General features: G+C 45.7%; 1 protein-coding gene across 2 annotated transcripts in view; it reads right to left on the bottom strand.

The window, feature by feature from the left end:
• Positions 1–16,914, bottom strand: part of Shisa9 (shisa family member 9) — a 240,030-nt gene that overhangs the window by 6,103 nt on the left and 217,013 nt on the right. Inside the window, exons 3-4 of one of the 2 annotated variants that reach the window (XM_026385647.2) lie at positions 12,269–12,424; positions 6,132–6,185 (exon numbers count right to left, since the gene is read on the bottom strand). In XM_026385647.2, the coding sequence (XP_026241432.1) occupies positions 6,132–6,185; positions 12,269–12,424 (210 nt within the window). The remainder of the gene's footprint in view (positions 1–6,131; positions 6,186–12,268; positions 12,425–16,914) is intronic. The other variant, XM_026385648.2, reaches the window with a different exon arrangement.

The following is a 16,914-nucleotide window of genomic DNA, read 5'->3' as shown; positions in this document are numbered from 1 at the left end:
GCTGGAGAGGACAGCAGGGGAGGGGAGAGGAGACCAACGAGGCTGGAGGAGCCTGGATCCTTGAGTGACCACTTGGAGTCGAGCTGCCCCACCAACCTGGACCACTCCAGTGGGGACGATCACCTGGGAAACGCATGTCTTTATCTTAAGCTACAACATTTGTGGGGGGCCTTTTGCTAATGTCAGGTGATATTTGCTTTAACTTATATAGAAATAGTTTCTGGGTCTCTGCCTTTTTTTTTTTTTAACCTCCATCACAAGCTAAATTAAAAAGTGAAAGGGGGACAGCTCCTGATATTAATAAAATATCCAGACATTTGTCTTTTCTTTTGAAATACATGCTGTAAAGCTGTGCTGGTTCCTGAGGCCATCTCAGCAGGCAGAAACAAGAAAGGCAGGAAAGAGTTGAACTCCCTAAGCAGGAGAGGACCAGGGAGGAGGTGGTCAGATGTGTCTTTTTGGCAAATTAGCCCCATTTCCCCTGGTCTGTCCGGGTCCTTGCTGCAGAGCGCAGGTAGAGAGAATTGCATTTGGACCAGTCCTAACGAAGCCCAAGGCCTCACCTCTCCCAACAGGACACCAAATCTTTCCTGAGGCTCATCACTCAGAGAGAAAACCAGAAAGGGGTGTCCAGAAGCCTGGCCCCTTCTTTATGTTAACCCTGAGTGCTCCTGAAGGGAGGTCTCACTGCCTTTGGTGGGAAGATTCTGAAATTGCCTGAATTGGGCTTTGTGTTATGGCTGCTGGGAGCCCTTTGTGAGTCTCCTGCTGCTGACAACCCTCTGAAACCTTGGGCCCTCTGCGTCTTCACTTAGGCAGACCAGGTCTATGGCCGCCATTTTCAGAATGGCTGTCCAACAAAGGTGGACAGGCTTATGCCCCAGCCATGGCTGACTACAGAGTCCTGGAGGGAAACCATGTGTTCACTCTCTGCCTTTCCATGTGTCCTGCATTGCTGCTCCAGAGATGGAGCCACTTCTTTTCAGAAACCCATTGTGTGGTTTGTCTTCTGATGAGCCTCCATGCTGGTGAAATTTCGTACAACTGGTGGTTTTAAAAATGAAGAAAATTGAAGGTAAGAATCCTTAGTCCCATTTGCCAACTTTCACTTTACTATATTTCCCTGCAATCATCTCAAAGTAGGTAATTATGGGATTTGGGATGTTGGATTAATGCATGAATCAATTTATTGGCCCTCTGCTGTATCCACACTCTTTTCCACATGACTTTGAAACTCCTCCAGGGAAAGAGGAGAGGCTCGCCTCTGGACTCTGAGTCGATCCACATGACTGCCGATGTGAGCAGACACGATGCAGACAGAGGTCTGAAGAAGCGCTTGCTGGGCTTTGGCTGCCCTCTTGCTCCTTGGCCACCATCATGAGAATGTGTCCGGGCCACCCTCCCTGAGCAGGGGCAGAGCCACATAAGTCATTCCAGCTAAAAACCAGCCCAGATCGTCCATTATCCAGCCAACTCCCAGACAGATGGGTGAACTCAGCTGAGACTAAAAGAACCTCCCACATCAGCGCAAATCACTGACTCCTGATCTAAATAAATGCTGAGCTCAAAAAACTATAAGCCACGAGATTTGCTGTCCATTGTTACACAGTGTGACGTGGCCATGGACAATTGATACAAGTACCAATTATTCACTCACCCTACTTCTAGGAAGGAAGAGCCCTCAGTTTTCAGGTGGGAGCCAGCTCTCCCCTGTTCTTAACCCATGGGGTGACATACCTCTCCACTCCTCCACACCCTGCTATTCTCCAACACAGTCCATCTTATTGCTCTCACCACAATGACTTTTTTGGGGGTAAGTGCAGGATGAAGCAAGCCAATCAGAGCAAAGCCTGGGATCTGTATAGAGACAGGGGAAGCCAACAAGATCAATAATCTCAAGCTTTCCAATTCATACACTTAACAGCCTATTATACAACAAGTTCAAAGATATCTTACTGGCTAGAAACACCACTGGGTCTAGAATATAGGTCTCCAGACTTCCATCTGTTTCCAAGTCCTTTAGAAAAGACAACACATCCTTCAGACTCTAGGCCCAGCTTAATTTCATAATTTATTGACCCAATGAATGTTGCATGCCTACTATGTGCTGTGGGCATCATGCAAGGTGGCTTTGGAAGGAAAGCATCCAGTTGGCTTATGCACAGAGGAACCTACTTTCAAACTAATAAAATGTTTATTGCAACTCTGATGCAATGGCTTTTTCTGAAAATCAGAGAACCCTCTCCACTGGTTCCTTTCATGTCCTGTGGATTCCCAAGGAAGCTCATCCAAACTCCAGTGCTTGCTGTGTGCTTTTCAAAAGGGCTGAACTCGAGAGCAGGTGGGATTTGATTTTTATTAAAAAAAATCACCCCTCATCACCTCCTGTGCTCCTCCTGCTCTGTATCCTACTGCTTGCTACCAAACCAATAACCCAAATCAGAAAATTGCGAGAGCCAGAATTTCAAGTAATGTTTTAAGGTGGCCTTCAGGTGGAAGTCTCTCAGGACATCTGCAGGCTGTGTGCACTCCAGTGGAACTATAACCCAATTACACGTTTTCTATTGCTTTGTGCCTTCAATGTTTCTGGGACTAACACTTCTCACTGGGCTACGTCAATTTTCTTAGAGGAAAGAAAGAACTAGAATTTGTTGAATACCTACTGTGGGCTAGACACTGTTGTACCCATTTCCTCTACATGATCACATTTACACCCTCTTAAAGAACGATGGTGGGGCAATTTCATTCTTTCCATGTGGCAGATGAAGGAATGTGAGGCCCAGAGATGTTGAATAATTAGGCTGTCAAGTTACCCCGCCATTGCTAATAAGTAGCAGAGCAGGAAAACCAAATCCTAGAGTCCACCTCTGATGCTGGCATCTTCTAGCTACAGCCCAGTTCAAAATATCACGAGGATGATCATTTTATTTCAGCAAAACATGAAAAACATTCATGTTGGGCAGAATGCTGGCAGGAAAATTGGTGCTGTAGTGCAAACCGTGCACTTAGGATAGGGTAGGTGTACACTTTACATAAGAATCACTCAGAAAGTGTGTTTTAAAAAAATCAGGGACCCCCCATTCCCAAGTTCCAGGTGCTTAGGATTGTTGGACCCTGGATTTACATTTGTAGCTGGTTTCTCTAGTGGGACTGGGTCAAGTCCTTGAGCCCCTCTTTGAGGTCTGAGTCCTGGTCCTGTGAGATGCAATTTTCTTATGTGGTTTTAGACAACCGCAGTCATCTCAGCGGGTCCCAGTGTGCTAACCTGCAGAAGCAGAAAGCTGAGTGAAGTGTATTTCTTTCTAAAAGACGCCTTCACAATGGTAAAGAATTATCTCTGCAGCAGAGGTGAATGGAGGCATAGTGAGTACTGGATTTCTTTCCACGTATTTAGCACCTACTCTATACCAAGCCCTGTGCTAAAACCTTAGTTACATTACTTTATATCATTGCTCCCTCAAACCCAATGGAGAGTGGAGACGGATTGTCTCCTATTTCAGCAAAAGTAGAAATGGAAGTTCAGAGCATGTGAGTGACTTGAGCTTATGGGCTGGTTCCAGTCAAAACCAGAGCAATTAAAAAATCACAGTGTGATGATGGCAGTTTCCCCCAAGTTCAGTGCTCCAACATAGCTCTGGACGGTACAGATGCACATCTCAAAATAGATTTCCAAAAGGATGCTGCAACTTGATGACGATTGTCCACTGGGCTTGAAGTGGTGTCTTTCTTTGGTTGGTTTTAAACAAACGTGCCAGGAGTTCCCAAGGTGGACAGGGGTGGGTAGGCAATAGCAACTACGAGGGGGCAACTTTCAGGGGAAGCCCCAGGTCATGAAAAATCGACAGTGTCCCACCAGCCTGATGTTGGCCATTTCCTGTCCTGACAGAAGCGGCTGTCTTCCAAAGCAAATAGTAGTCAATGAGTCTTACATCTTCAGGGACCTTGTCCTCACTGCCACCCTTCCTTATCCAAACTCCCCAGGTGACACACCCTTCCTACCAACTCCTTAGCCCATGCCCTGTGTTCTCAAAGGGCATCCCCAGCAACATCGGTGCCACTGGTTATAAAGAGGTTACCTGGTTTGCCTTCAGAGGGAAGAGATCTGATGTCAAAGGTGTTTGGGAAATGAAAGGTGTTTGGGTTAAACTGTTTAACGTTTTTGATTACTGCAGGCTTTTCTGGAGCTACAGGATCTTGCTCACTTGATGGTAGTAATAGCAAAACACCAGGAGAGGGGTGCACACGCTTACCACTCACCCTATCCCAGGTAGTGGGCCACCTGTTGTAAACGTTACCTTTGCAACCATCTAGGAGGCAGGTGGTGTGATTGTCCTTATTTTTCAGGTCATGAAACGGGAGTTCAGAGAGGTCAAATAACTTGCTGAAGATAACAGGACCAGCAAATGCTGGGGCTGGGATTGGAACTCAGATGTGTGGGAGTCTAAGCCCTCACACTCGGCTATGTCTCCTTTTAAAGGAGGTGGCCAAAGGTGGGAGGCAGGCCCATACAAACCCCCCAACCTTGTTGTACTTCATCTGCATTCATGTTCTAAAGATGGAGTAGACAACACGAGAGCAAGAGAGTGACCCCAAAGGCCCTTGGGCCTGGCCCTCTCTGGGACCCCTTTGCTCCTCTCCAGACACTGCAAGTTAAGTAAAAGTGCCTTTAGCAGTAAAAGTGCAGGGCAGGTGAGGTTAGCCTGTTTGGGTAGAGAACGGCTTTCAGACCCTTGCTTTTGATCTGACTTGAAATATTTTCTAAAAGCATCTGACAGTAATCTGCTCTAAGGACAGGGAAGCAGTCTGCCTCCAAGTGCTGTCACGGGATCCTAATGGCTTTGTTTTTCACAGGGGAGAGGAAAAAAAAGTTTATGCCTCTCAAATTAGCAGGTCTGTCATGTTCCAAATTGTTTGCATTTCTAAAAATGGACTTTGACATGTGAATAGTCATTAGCTAATGTAAGACCCAAAAATCTGTTTCTTTCAAGGTGACAACAGGGTGATCAGGGGATTCTCGTTAAACAGGTGGCTCTAAAGATCTCTTCCTCAGTGTGAGACTACAGTGACCTTCTGGTCTTCTACAACTCAGTTTTTATTTATTTATTTATTTATTTATTATGAGTCTTTGGGACCCTGGTCAAATTCCCCTCTTAGAACCTTAACCCTCAGAAGGATACCTAGAGACTCCATCCAGGGGTCTTCGGCTCCAACAAGACTTCTCTACTGCAGCAAAATGATAGATGTGCTGGCATGTGCTTCTGTGGCTGCAAAGTGGTCCCTTGGTCCCTCCTTCCTATCATATCCACTCATTCAGAACACTCCACGTTCTTCTCTCCATCTGCTACCACCCCAGAGCAGGTCACCACCCACCTACAAGAGACCCCAGTTGGTGTCCTCAAGTCCAGTTCACCTTTCCTTAATCCAGTCTCCACCTGGAAGTCAGATGATCTTTTGAGAAGACAAAACAGCCAAGCTGCTATCCTGCCTAGAATCCTGCATTGTCTTCAACCTCCGTCAGTTCAAGGTCATTGAAGGATGCTACCTCTACCTCCTTGGGGCAGATAGTTCCTTCCCACTATCAAATCTAGCAAAGCGTAAGGAATGAAGAAGAACGTTTTGGGTCCATCCTGAAAAAGAGCTGTTCCCTTTCTAACTTTAGAGTTAGGAAGACTCGGGTGGCAAATCTCAGGTCTCCCTTAACAGCTTTTAGGCAACAACTTGATTGTGTTTATCTCCCCCTCAGAAGTTGAGTTATTTCCCCTACATTAAAATAGTCTGTATTCTGCCATTTTTGCTTCTGTAGAATTCTGAGGAAATAAAAAAAAAAAATCCACATCTCCAAGATGTCTTACCTGGGGTGGTTTCTGATAGAGGACTTCTCCTTCAGGCAAGGGACGTCAGGAAGCCACTGTCCAACAGTTGCCCTGAGCATAGGCACCCCACACCTCAGCCCACGTGCACACACACAAACACTTACACACGGGGACTTAGAAGGACTTGCAGGAAACCACTCGAGATGGACACAATCGTGCACTGGGTCACAAACAGACACCTGGACTCTCTGTTCCTTTATGATTTAATATTAAATTCAACAACACCTGGACAAAGAGCTAGAAAAAGCTATACGATACCTTTTGGTGACTTAAGGGTAAGCGTCGCCACTGCCCAGTCACCATCAGAATTTCCTAAAAAAATAACAATCGAGAGATGCTGATTTGTTGGCCTTGCCCCCTCATTGGCTGTTGCCCTCACCCAACTGCTGGGGGCTGCCCAGCTGTGACCAAGAGGAGGGGAAGACCTCAAGGGACCCAGGGAAGGGACCTCCCCAAAGTGCCCGGGTATTGTCAGGTCTACGTGGTGGAGAGAGGGTTCTAGAGTTCTCGGGCAGTGAGCCCAGCTTTACATTTCAACTTGTTATAGAAGAAAGCAAAGTTTGAGCTTTGTGAGGTCACTTTGATTAACAAGAGATACATTTTGATCCTATTTTGTTGTCATTGCTTTCCGGGAAGGGGACACCTGATTCCAAATTCAAGTTCCAAACTCCTGACTGGGACAGATTCTCCTGGCTGTAACTTTAAAGACAGAGTGGGACAGGGCCTGCCTTCCCAGAGCATCAGGCCCACAGTGCTAGAAAAATACTGTTGAATGAACGATCAGATCCAATATTCTCCAAAGGGTCATTCTTTCTAAGGTCTGGAAATTTCCCTAAACGCTAAAGAGATCCAGCTTGTTATCTGAGAATTCCATAATGAGCCATGCAATGCTTCATGGAACAGATGTATACCTGGAAATTCTGTTATAAATCAGTTTCTTCAAATTGAACCCTTTCAGATGTACTCAATGAGCCCTGAGGGAATCTCATATTATTAACAGGATCCCACGGTGACTCCTTTTATAAAATAAAAGAAGATGAGAAGGGCCTCAGCAATACCCGCCCCTTTCCTTGGCAGTCCTTGGTAAAACTGGGTTTGCTTAAAACCTGGCTAACGACCTGAAAAGGCCTCTCCCCATTGGCTGGAGGCCTGGCCAATCATTGAGTGCCGCTGGCTCTCCAGTCCTTTTTGAGGAATCTACCTGGAAAGACTGAGTCCTCCACACTTTCTGCAGTTTCCAGAGACAAGCAGGCTGTCAGCCGAGAGGAGACCCAGGGAACAATGTGTGATCTGAATGATTACAGAGCACAGATCCGGCCCCACTTAAACGTTTCTGGTTGGCTTCTCAGGCGTGCCAAAGGACACTCAGATTGCCATGTTCCCCCTGCGGATCTGAAGTCTACACCGTCATCACTCAGCAGAGGGGAAATTGGCATGACAGGAGGAGAGCCATATAGTTAAAATTAAGTGAGACCCGCCTGGGATGACCGGGTGCTTCTTCTCCCTTGGAGTCAGGGTCGGTTGGAAATAGCGATAGGTTCTCAGATCTTCCTGAGCCAGTGTCCACAAAGCTGAACCATCCCCAATCACTACCTCCAAAGAAGTCATCCTACCCCCAAAGGAAAGCCATTGTCGGCCTTGAAGGCAGGAACCACTCCTTGGACACCTCTGACCCTACACCTAAGACAGGACTGATCTCTGGCCAGGCAGTCATGCATTTCTTTCATAAACCTGTTGACAATAGTTCATCAGATGGCACACAAGCCACCAACATGTATTTAAGTCCTTACTCTGTACTCAGTGGCACTAATGCACATCAGATGAATATTTTTTAGGTGAAAAACACCCACTAAAAGGAATGGATCTAAGTTATACAAAGAAAAGGGTTAAGAAGGAACATTCTGTGTGATAAAAATATTCCTGTCTTTATTGGGACATTACTTCAAGTGAAGCATTTTTCAACAACCATGCTATTGTAAAGTTGGGAGGGGTGTATTTCATTGTATGTAAATCATCCCTCGACTACTGTATGCCTCAAATCTGTTATATCTTAGTTATACTCAGCATCATGGGAAAACTTTTACTTCAAAGAAAGAGGATTGATACTTTAGTACACTTCATCCAGGAAAGGGGTTGGGGTGGAGGATGGATTCCCGGACCTTTCTTTTGCCTGGCTATATACTCTGGATGCCAGGAATTGCTCTGAAGAAGACAGAATCATTTCATGGAAAGAACAAGATTCCTGAGTCAGGCAATCTTGAATGTGAAGCCAATTACTTAACTGTACAAACCTCAGTCTCCCCCTCGGCCAAACAGTAGGCCTGTCTCTCTTGGGGGTGTGCTGTTTCGGAGCTCAGTGATGTTAACCTCCTTTCCTCCCTAACTTTTTAAAATATGAAACAGGTAGAGATGGATCGATGGCAGAGAGTGTCATGCGTCTCTTTGGGGTTTTCACACATGCTCCCTACAGCAAGGCTGAAGAGGGAGGTCCCACCACAATGAAATGGACTGTTGCTGAGGTTTTTTTATGAAATGCTGTTGGAAAATGTAACATGATTCTGGCAACAGAGTCAATCATCTGTCAAACAGCAAAAGAGAAAATATTTTCTCAAAATTAAAATATTGAACTTAAAATGAAGACACACAGCATTTGATCAATTATATTGGTACATTCTGCCTCTTTCTTAGAGCCAAGGCGGCATGGAGCCATCTAAAGGGCACATGGTCAGGAAGCTCTGGTAGCCTAGGAGTTCAGCTCCCTGAAAGCCAAAGGAAAACTGGACCAGGGGCTGATGGAAGACAGATGTCCATGTGTAGGCACCTTCCCATGTGCAACGTCCATGAGGAAGTACATCAAAGAGTGGCATTTCCCGCTCTTGAAGCAGGGGCCCTCCTCTCTACCACCAGATGACCTTTGGGGTGCGTTCACAGACTCTTCTGTCTTGCAAACATGGACCTATGAAGAACCACAGATGGTTCCCACACTTTAACTACCAGGAGGCTCAGGCCAGAGACCGCGGGTGTTTAATTTGGTCTTCCAGATACATTTTGGTTTAATGCATAAGACATATTTCTTGATCTCAACCTTGGTGGAAAATGTTTCCAGACTGCTTAAACCCACATTGCAGCCTTAGAAAGGAGGGTTCATTAAGTGACAGGGAAGCTTTCTTTGATGGAAGGTAGCACTCAGACATCTGGAAATCCACTTTTCTTGTCCAGACAATAATAGCTGAGGAAAGTGAAGCAATTGGGTCTGACTCTGCTAGTTGCTGGGATGCTTCCAAAGAGCCATTTTGTTGTTTGTTTTCTTGTTTATTTGTTTTATCACATCCCAACGTGAGCTAAATTTTATGTATGTCTTTCCCAAATAAGTGAGGAATACGGACCCAACCTTCTTTCTCTCGTATAAAATGAAATTTGGGCAATCGCATATTAATCAAGGCACCAGAATATATTGGAGAATAAAAGAATATGACAAGCAAACACCTCTGGTCTGGAGAGTTTAATGTGCTGCAGTATTCACTGTGTGCCGGGCTCAGAACTTCACCAGCACTATATCATTGACTTGTCCAAGTCATTAGCTGTGTAGTATGATTGACTCTGTTTACAGATGGGGAAACTGAGACTGAGACCTGAGGAGGCTCAGTAATTTCTACCATTACTTGGTACATTCTGCCTTCCTGTTGACCATCTCAGCCTCCTGAGTTAATATGGTCTCTATCACGAGAGCTGGTTTTACAAATAGGTATCAGGGGGTGCTTACTTAGTGCCTCCTATGGGGCTTCATGCAGGGGATACACTGACACTTGGGATAGACCTGATCCGTGCCTCAGTGGGGCTTACAATCAAGGGACTCATTAAATGTTTGGAGAATGAAATGAAGGAATCAAATTGAATGAATAATTCTTTCCCAACATCCCTTCTTGAAGAGTCCTATATGGAGTTGCCCCAAGACATTTCCTTAGTGTGTGCTCATCTTTTACCAATAGCTGAGCAGTGAACCCCTTAGGGACAGAGACCATTCTGCAGTCACACACTAAACATGACTAGATGGTGTGTGCCCAGATCCCTGAATCGTAAAGATAAAAGAGCTATCTCTAAACATGAATGAGGGTGATTCCAACAAGCCAACAAAAATAAAATAAATGGGAAATACAGGAAGGTAGGTCTGGGGAGAATTTATCTCAGGAATGACCAAGGTTACCATCCTTTCTCTTTTTTTCCCCAGCATTGGCAATGAATGATGGGACCTGTATAATGGCCTACAGGTATTCTGATAATTAGAACAAATGGGATGGCTTAATTTTATAATTGTAAAATTAGAATGGAGCTTGGGAACCATATCATTTGACTTCCTCATTTTTCATGTAAAGAAGTTGAAGTCCAAGCATTTCAATGATGGGCTCGACGTCACAATTAAGTAAGGTCAGAGCCTGGGCCAAGATGGAGCCTCTGATTATACACCTGATGTTCTGCATATTAAATTCTCCAAGAGGCATTTATTTTCCGAACTTAGCAGTTCACCCTAGAGGCTGGCTAACCCTCCCCTTTTTCACTGGATTGAATTTTTACAAAATGAGTCTAGTTCTGAGAGGTTGCTGGGCTTTCAACAGCAAGCCATTTTTAAACAACTTCTCTCCTGGGTGGTAATGATTCCACTAATGAAATGCATTTCATCATTCACACCATGATCACATTATGCCTTAATAAAGAACCCTTGAAAGAACATTTATTATGGGATTTACAGTTCACTGATGCAAGCAGATGCTGGACTCTTAGATAACCATTGGGTCAGGTGGTTCCTTGGTCTGCTTCAAATTGGCCTTCCTGTTACTGGAGACTCAAAAGACAACCTGCGACTCAGTTAAGGCCCAAATAAAAGGTGAAGAAGAAGAGCTCATAGCAATGTCCAGGATTTAGAAAGGTCCCTCAAATGAGATCCTTCAGTTTTCCAGAAAATATAAGGATGCTTCCTTACAACCAAGCTATTCTTGTCAAAAATAAGTTAATTCATTCAAGCAAAAAACATTTCAGGAGCCCCTGATTTGTGGAAGAAAGGGTTATTCGAAGGATGTCAAATTTATTTTGATACTGCAAATTTACTCCCAAACATTCTGCAAATATCTGTTAACTAAGGAGTCACACAAATCCTGGAGAGAATCAAAGAGCTCTTTTGGAATATCCATCTATTGTTTATCCAAAGAGCTACTGAGTGCTGGGGGGAGGTGACTCTGAACCCAGGTTGCAGAAATGAGCTGTATGGGATAGGGTGACTGGTTCTAAAAGAAAATGACATCCGGGTTGATATTTTCTATGCCTAAAGAAGAATCAAATATAATGGTGGACCCCATTTATCATTGAACTTCAAAGCTCAGATATGGGCCCTGGGCGAGTTGCCCCTGCTCTGCTGCGATCGTGGTGTCGGGCGTCCACAAGCACGTGCTGCAGGCCTGGGGAGACCACAGGTGGCCACAGTCAATCTGGAATCAGGGATCGCCAGCTCTGCTGCGGCTGTTGCTCCTGTCCAGTGAAACTCTTCTGGGAGTGAACTGCCCAAAGCCTGGATCACTGTCAGAGTTACTGTCACCCTGAATAGGGGTGTGTATGGGGTGGTGGTGGCGAGAGAGGCGGGGCAGTGAGGCAAGTGTTGGCCCTAGCACCCTGTGACCACACAGGACCCACTCTCAAGCTCTGTCCCCCCCCACCCCCCGCTGTTGGATTTGGGGCAGTTAAATCAGCTTCCTAATCTGACAACTGGGATGATAGCTGTGCCTTCCTCTGGATCAAGGAGACAGCATCCAATGCAGCCTGTGTGCCCATGCTAAGAACTGCGGCCCTGCCCAGAAAATCCTACATCTCAAAGAACAGAGGCCACCCAGGGAAGGAGTGCATTGTCAGCCATCTTCCCAGAGGTGGGATGGACCGTGCAGGGGAAGGGTGTCACCCGCTAGAGCGGGAGGCATTGCTGGGACTGACAGACACTCCTTCTATGTCTGGGCCCCCTACAGATTCATTAGGGCAGATGGGATGTGAAGGGGCTGTGTCAGTGGGACCAATGAGCATCCAGGTCCTCCTCCCCAGTGAGCAGCCCGTACCCCACAGGGGTCCCTTCCCAACCACCCTGCCCCACACAGCAAGGTCAGATTTCAGGAGCATCAGTGAAAGAATCTGAAGGACTCTGGGCCCCAGATAAGGAGAGTAAGAAGATGGATGATAGAGGAAAAGAAAGAGACAAAGGAGAAACAAAGAGAAAAAGAGATAGAAGAAGAGAAAAAAGAGAAATAAAATAGAGAAATTGAAAAAAGAGTAGAAAAAGCGAAAGAGATTTAGAAGGAGAGAGCAAACAAAGGAGAGACACAGGGGAGAAGGAGAGCAGAGGTCCCGGGAGGCCTTACCGACTGCCTTTAGGGAGGCGTACTTGTTGAGCTCTTTGCCCGGCGGCTGCTGCTCGTAGGGGTTGGAGATCTGGCCCAGGTTGGGGTAGGAGTGCGGATGGCCCATCTGCTGGAGCAGAGGAGAGGTGGGCACTGCGTTGTTCATCTGGGTGGCATCTGAAAGTGAAGAAACGGAGAGGAGTCACCGACAGGGCAGAGCGCTCTACCCAGCCCCAGGATCTCTCCCTACCCTTTGGGGACATGCATGGCAGAACACCAGAGGTGTGAGCCCCGTCAGGAACAGCCAACTCATGATCTGAGAACAGGTCGGGGACATGGCCTCAAAAGGCAAAGCACGTGCTCGGAACATCTCCACCTCCCCTAAGTTAACATGCGAAGGTCCCATCATGGCAGAGATTGAATTTGTTGTCAAAACAATACTGGTATAAAAAGATGCTCAACCTCAGTTAATAGTCAAGGAGATGCACATCGAAAGAATGAGAAGCTCTTCCTTTGGCAAAAGTTTGACAGACATTAAAAAAGATCACAGGACACCAGAGCTGGTAAAGGTGTCAGGGACAGAGAGGCCTCATAAGCTGCTGGTGGACATGGCACTTGCTATGTTTGCAGAAAGGAGCCTAGCACAGTGTATTGAAACTTAGGGTACATGTATATGCTGGCCAGACAGTACCACTTCTGGGGACTGAGGGTATAGAAATATAAGCACCAGAATGTAAGGATATTTGTTCAGAGATGGTTTTTGCACCACTGCATTTGTTATATGGGGGAAGAAACCCACAAGAACAATCTGAATTCCTATCACATGGGAATTCTTAAAAAAAAACCTATTGTATTTATATATTATACATAATATGTACAAACATATGATGTAATATCATGTAGCTATTAAGAAAAAATGAATTAAAGTGGGTTAACTCACTTTTAAGAATGTCAAGCTGGAGCATTTCTTATGATTTCTGTTACTAAGTGGAGGAACAAGCTTCAAAGTAATGCAAATAATAGAGCATTTTTCTTAAAAGAAAATCTATGTCTATTTTTGTGTGCTATGGTTACACAAAACAGAACAAAATGTATAAAGACATACATATTGAATATTGGCTACTCAGGGGGAATGGAATTCATGGGAGAGAGGTTCCAGAAGTTTCATCTGAGGAAGAGTCCTTTGAGATGTGATCTGGAAGAAGATGAGAGTGTCAGTGAAGCGTGGTGGAGGAGAGAAGGCACTAGGGAGGGTGTTCCCGGCAGAGGGAAGAGTGTGTGGGACTTGCAGCTGGGGAACCTGATGCCCAGGGGTGGAGAGGGCGGCTCCCACAGCCAGCCGAGCATGGCTGGAGAACACAGGGAGATGACAGTGGAGCAGGGTCGGGCTGCAGAGGCAGGCAGGACCCAGCAGGGCTTGTTAGGGGACCTCTTCTTCTTCTTGAGAGCGATGGGTTGGAAAGGCAGAGGGCAAGAGTGAAATGGGAGACAGGAAGTCCAGGTGAGATAATGATGGCTCATTCAGGACAAGATCCAGGTTCTCTCCAGCTTTATGACACAACGGTGTTGATCCAGGTACTCTTAGCACTCCCTGTACCTGGTGTCTGTTCATTTCTGAGCTACTGAGGACGTTGGCTGCTAACAGCCCACAGCCACCTGTGGTTATCCACAGACTTGCTCTCAGCTGACCAAGCCACAACCCTGGGCTTAATGCACTCCATTCACCTTACCCTCAGCACCTGGGGTGGTTGCCAGTCAACACCTGTCTGATACTTAGGTGCAAAGACCAGCCACTTGCCTCCAGGTGGGGATAACTGGAGCAATGGCTGCTCAGAGTGAACTGTGGGTTGAGGCAAGTTAGAGCTGGGTTGGCAAAGAGTCCGAGAGTAAATATGATAGGCTTTGCAAGCCACGCGGCCTATGTCACAACTGTTGTACTCTGCCACTGTAGTATGAAAGCAGCCCTACATGTTATATGAATAGGTAGGCATAGCTGTGTTTTAATAAGCCTTTATTTGTAAACAGGTGACATCAGATTGGTCCAAGGGCCATAGTTTGATCACCCCTGGTCTAGACTTTACCTGAGACCACCATCTTTATGTGGTTCCTTTGTCTTTCCTATTGGGTTTCCCTTGAGACAATGTTAGAGGTATATCTATTACCAGCACAGCACCTGCCTCAGAGTCACATGCACCTGAACCCCTCTCCTTGCCTCTGCTTCTAGATAACTCACCCCGTGACATGTATGGAGCATGTTTAGTTTTAGAAATCAATAAACCCAGATGGAAAGAGCTGGGGATGCTATAGCTGATGCACAAATATAAGGACTGCATTTTAATCACTGTACACGCCTGGGCCACAACACAAATCCAAACAACGAAAGGGAATGTCACCAAACAAGCCAATTAACCCAGCCTTAGGCTGGCGTCCAAAGGGGCAAGTGTATCCTTCTGCCATGATGGCGTTTTGGCTGATATTCAGCTGGGGTAACAGAGTGTTGGCATTAGTGAAGCAATGGTAGAAAAGTGGTATGGTTTGGATGTGAGGTATCCCCCAAAAGCTCATGTGTGAGAGAAATGCAAAAAGAGGCAAAATGGTTAGCTGTAACCTGATAGATGAGTTGATCCACCTGAATGGATTAACCAGGTGGTAATTGAGGGCTGGTAGAGTGGGTTCAGAGGAAGGAGTCCACTGGAGGCAGGCCTTGGGGGGTAATATTTTGCCCCCAATAAGCAGTGTGCTCTCTGTGTCATGAACTGAGCACTTTTCCACCACTACACCCTTCTGCCATGGTGGCCTGCCTCATCTTGGGCTCAGAGGTATGGAGTTGGCCGACCATGGACTGAACCTCTGTAAATGTGAGCCAAAATAGCTTTTTCTCCTCTAAGTTGTTCTTGTGGGTATATTAGTTACAACAAAACAAAGCTGACTAAAACAGCAAGATGTGGCTTTCACTGTAGCCTGAACCCTGAGATGCCCTGATATTCTCCTCTCCAAAGCCAACCTGCTGGGGTTCTGCCTACTTCCCCTGGGAATGTCAGGCCAAACACATTTTTTTCCCCAAATGTTGGTCCAGTGGATAAATAGTTTGTCTAAATTGTCATTATTTGCTACTCTGAGTTTTTTCTAATGTATTTTTCAGCTACTGATAGCAACTAATTTTGAGTATTTAGAACCTACACTAAGTCCCACCAATCATTGGTTGAGGGCAGCTTCTGAGTGACATTAATTCCTCAGCTCTTCCAATCTGCTATGTCCATGGGCCAAGTGAGCTCCGATGGCCAAAGACACCCCTGCTTGGAGATGTAAGAGCCAGCCATTGCAAAGCAGGTAAGTCTACTCCAAAAAGGTAAGAGTCCAAATATGTAATTACACCTCTGTTCATAGAAGTGAGCAGGTAACCCAATCAGTAATTCCTTCTTCTTACAACGATTGATTGGTCTGACAGGGAGCCCATGATCTAGACTGAGCCATGATTTTATCTGGTTGGTGCTATTGGAGTCAAGGAGCTAGGAGGCCATGAAGTCAAGTGACCTTGAACTTACCATGTGGAGAAACTCTTTCTTGATTATGAAAGAATAAGGACTGCATCCACTTAAGAGAAGCTAAAGGGATAGAGAAGTCCCCTTCTAAATAGCTAGTGTGCTTTGGCTTCCTGTCACTTGCAACACAGAGTTCTGAATAACACAATGGTGTTGGGATTCTAGTCTGGAATCGGCTGTCCCAGGAGCTCTGATGAAGAGGGCAAAGCTAAGGATGGCATCAAGATGGCAAAGCTGTTGCCTTTGTTTCCATAGAGCTGTGGTAGACACTTTCCAGCTGAGGAGGGTGGACAGGGCAGGATAGGGAACGATGTAAGTTGGGATGTCCTACTGCACAGTGGACCACAGGAGTCAACCATGATGTTCTATTTCAGAATAGCCAGAAGAGAGGATTTTGCATGTTCTCACCACAAAGAAATGACCCACATTTGAGGCCATGAACAGGATGGTTATCCTGATTTGACCATTATATGTGTATACATGTATCACCACCCCCACTGTATCACACTGATACACACAATTATTATGTGTCCATTAAAAATAAAATACAACTTTAAAAATTTGAGTAGTTTATAGTGAATGTCTAAAAATATCAATAAACTGATTAACTCATAGCTCAAAGGAAGGTCTTTTTTTCGCCCCCCCTAGAAACAGATCTCAATCACTAGCCCATCCACTTAGAATGGACTCCCCCCAGGTCTCTCCTCCAGGGTAAGCCAGTCACCCATCGCTTTGTTCCTCGGTCCCAGACCTCCACCACTGTGCACAATTCCTGTTTCCAGGCCTGCCCGGGGAGCCGCTAACCACTTCATTAGAAGCAAAAAGTCTGCAGAGATGTTCCTCCCAGGACATCTTGGGACAGCTTTTATATTATTAAACAGAATACTTAATATTCCATTATAGGGTATTTGCTTTGAGATTATTTCTGCCAAGCCCTGCACTACCTCAAGGCAGTGAGTCGTTATTTAATGTAAGTAAGTATGACCGAGAGGGCCCACCAAAGTGATCCCTCTCCAAAGAAGAAACGAATTGCCCCAAAGTTATATTTCCACGTTCACATTCAGAACTGCAGGAAGCAAATTTCTGGCAGTTTTAGATAGCCATTCTGTGCTAGCTTCCAGGCAC

The sequence above is a fragment of the Urocitellus parryii genome, chromosome 9 (genome assembly GCF_045843805.1).
Source record: "Urocitellus parryii isolate mUroPar1 chromosome 9, mUroPar1.hap1, whole genome shotgun sequence".
Lineage (NCBI taxonomy): Eukaryota > Metazoa > Chordata > Mammalia > Rodentia > Sciuridae > Urocitellus > Urocitellus parryii.
The sequence above is the reverse complement of the archived record's forward strand: the minus strand, read 5'-3'. Positions and strand labels throughout refer to the sequence as shown.